Source organism: Grammomys surdaster, unplaced genomic scaffold, assembly GCF_004785775.1.
Source record: "Grammomys surdaster isolate TR1022 unplaced genomic scaffold, NIH_TR_1.0 145, whole genome shotgun sequence".
Classification (NCBI taxonomy): Eukaryota; Metazoa; Chordata; class Mammalia; order Rodentia; family Muridae; genus Grammomys; species Grammomys surdaster.
Window position 1 is genome coordinate 795889 of NW_021604603.1, and position 2702 is coordinate 798590.

The 2702-nt window shown below is 45.4% G+C and overlaps 1 protein-coding gene across 1 annotated transcript in view; it reads right to left on the bottom strand.

The window, feature by feature from the left end:
- Ikbke (inhibitor of nuclear factor kappa B kinase subunit epsilon) overlaps nt 1-2702 on the bottom strand; it is a 24839-nt gene that overhangs the window by 10458 nt on the left and 11679 nt on the right. The window contains exons 14-15 of the mRNA XM_028764607.1: nt 991-1066; nt 782-897 (exon numbers count right to left, since the gene is read on the bottom strand). Of these exons, the coding sequence (XP_028620440.1) occupies nt 782-897; nt 991-1066 (192 nt within the window). The remainder of the gene's footprint in view (nt 1-781; nt 898-990; nt 1067-2702) is intronic.

The following is a 2702-nucleotide window of genomic DNA, read 5'->3' on the forward strand; positions in this document are numbered from 1 at the left end:
TATCTATCTATCTATCTATCTATCTATCTATCTATCTATCTATCTATAATCTATCTATCATCTATCTATCTCTCTATCTCTCCATCATCTATCTATTATCTATCTATATCTATCTATCCATCATCTATTAATCAATCTATGTATCTATTATCTATCTCTCTATATCTATGCATCATCCATCCATCTATCCATCCATCCATCCATCCATCCATCCATCCATCCATCATGTGGTACTGGGAATTGAACCTGGAGCCTAACACATGCTAGTGCTCTACCACTGTGATAAAGCTCAGGCAAAATAAGATAAATTTAAAATCCCTGTTTGCTGTAAGCTCTGGGGATGGGTGGATCTGACCTGAAGCTCACCCACTGTGTACTTATTGTGACTCAGAGAAAGTGAACCTCTCAGAACGAGCCTTCTCTCTCATCTGCTAACCGGCAGCGTTGGTGTTTGTCAGACTCAGCGTGATGCTCTATGTGAGAGAACGTCTTACAGACAGACCAGAGAAAAGGAGCCCAACTTTCCTGCAGAGCTACAGTGTCTGCTGTGACTCCCACTGTGACTCAAGCTTCCAGTTAGGGCAGAGCCCAGTTTCTCATTCCAGAGGCTGATCTCAGGAGAAGGCCTGGCTCTTCTTGGACACCCCTCCCACACTCTAGCCCCTTGTCCCTGAAAAAAGCAATCAGATTGACTCAGAGAAAGCTGCTGAGCCTCTGGGGCCACTGTGCACCACTCCCACCCCTGCAGCATCATCACACAGACGACGAGAATCTCACAGACCTTCTGTTATCCTCATGGATCTGATCCTGGTTCTTCAAAAGCTCTCTTCCCAGACAGCTCAGGCTCCTTTGGGTTTCTGTGATGTTGTGAGAACATTTAGACAGGACCTCTGAGATCTGTGGGGCCAACAGAGAGAATCCTCTGGGTCCTTGACTCAAGGTTATGCTGTGCAGTTCACGGCCCGCTCTCCCCACCCCTGGTTCACTCACAGTCTGCAGCCTGGACCTCAGCTCTGTGGCTTCCTTTAGTTCCTGAATGTCAGGCATCCCAGCTCCACTGCTGAACCTGGGCAGAAGTAAGGATAAAGTTGTGTTGGGGGGCTCGAGAGGCAGATGAAGAGGTAGTGGACTCTGTACTCACACACTGGGCACAACTTCTTTGTGATAGTCTTGTTGGATTTCTGAGAGTTTGAGACAGAACAACCAACTTGACATGGGCCCTACACACTAAGGTTGTGATACTGTTGAGCATTGTAAAGAATAAGTCAAAGTATGTTGAAACACAGGAATTAATGAAAATATACAACCCTACCATGCAAAGTAGCTATTAGTAAACTCTTTGCTAGAAAGTTCTACAACTAAGTAGAATGAAGTTCTTCCCAGTAAAAACAAGATTTCCTGGCAACCAGTAGCACATTGATGGGAAGGTACTAGCCCATAAAAATCCAGGATTTGGACCATGAACATCCCACTGTCCCGTGAAATGATTGACAACTCAACCCAGAATGATTGACAGGTGCATATCTTCGAGGTGACAAGGTAACGTCACCTTGGTTCTTCTGCAGGAAAAACACACCTACACAGTAAAGAAATCACATGACCATTACCTGCGGTGTGTACCCAGGAAGGACACAGTAAAGAAATCGCATGACCATTACCTGTGGTGTGTACCCAGGAGGGACCCAGCATGGTTTATGGTGTATTCTAACACAAAATGTTTAACTGGAATCCAACAGTCTGAGGAACCTCTAACTTACCAAAGATGCTGCTGGGGAAGAAGAAGGAGGAGGAAGAGAAGGAGGAAGAGGAGGAAGAGGAGGAGGAGGAAGAGGGAGAGGAGGAGGAGGAAGAGGAAGAAGAGGAAGAAGAAGAGGAAGAAGAGGAAGAAGGAGAAGAAGTAGAGGAGGAGGAGGAGGAAGAGGAGGAGAAGAAGCAGCCAAATGACAACAGCAAATTCTATGAACCTGAGGGTAGGGCAGTGGACTAAGCTGGTAGAACGAAGGCAAGCTGTGTGTGGGGTAAAGTCAGAGGGAAGAACTTAAAAAACTCGCACATGTGTGCACACACACACAGACACGCACATACACACACGCGCACACACAGGCACAGGCACGTACTGAGGGAAGAGAGCTCACTCGATCACTGAGGAAAGCAGGTTATAAAACACTAAGGGACAGAATGTGAGTGATAGTTTACACACACACACACACACACACACACACACACACACACAGAATGACAGGCAAAGACGAAGACCAATGCCATGTGACAACTCGTCTCTGGGTGGGAGATGCTTCCCCACTTCCTGACTTTCTCCCATCAGCATGTAGTCTTTTTAAATAAATGCCCTTCTCTCTTCTTATTTAAAAATTTTCATACAATATGTTTTGTTCATGCTTTCCCCTTTCCCAACCCAGATCCTCCCTCTATCCCTACCCAACCAACTTTATGGTTTTTTCCTTCTTTAAAAAAAAACCCACAAAACAAAAATCAAAACAGACAAACCTCAATAGGACAAATATCAAAACAAAATAAAACATAGCTATGCCTCCTTTCCCCCAAACCCATCAACAATGGATTTCATTTTGTGTTGGCCAGCTACTACTGGCCATGAGGGCTTCGTGACACTGGACAAAACTGATTGTCCCTGTGCACCTCTCTCTCTCTCTCTCTCTCTCTCTCTCTCTCTCTCTCTCTCTCTC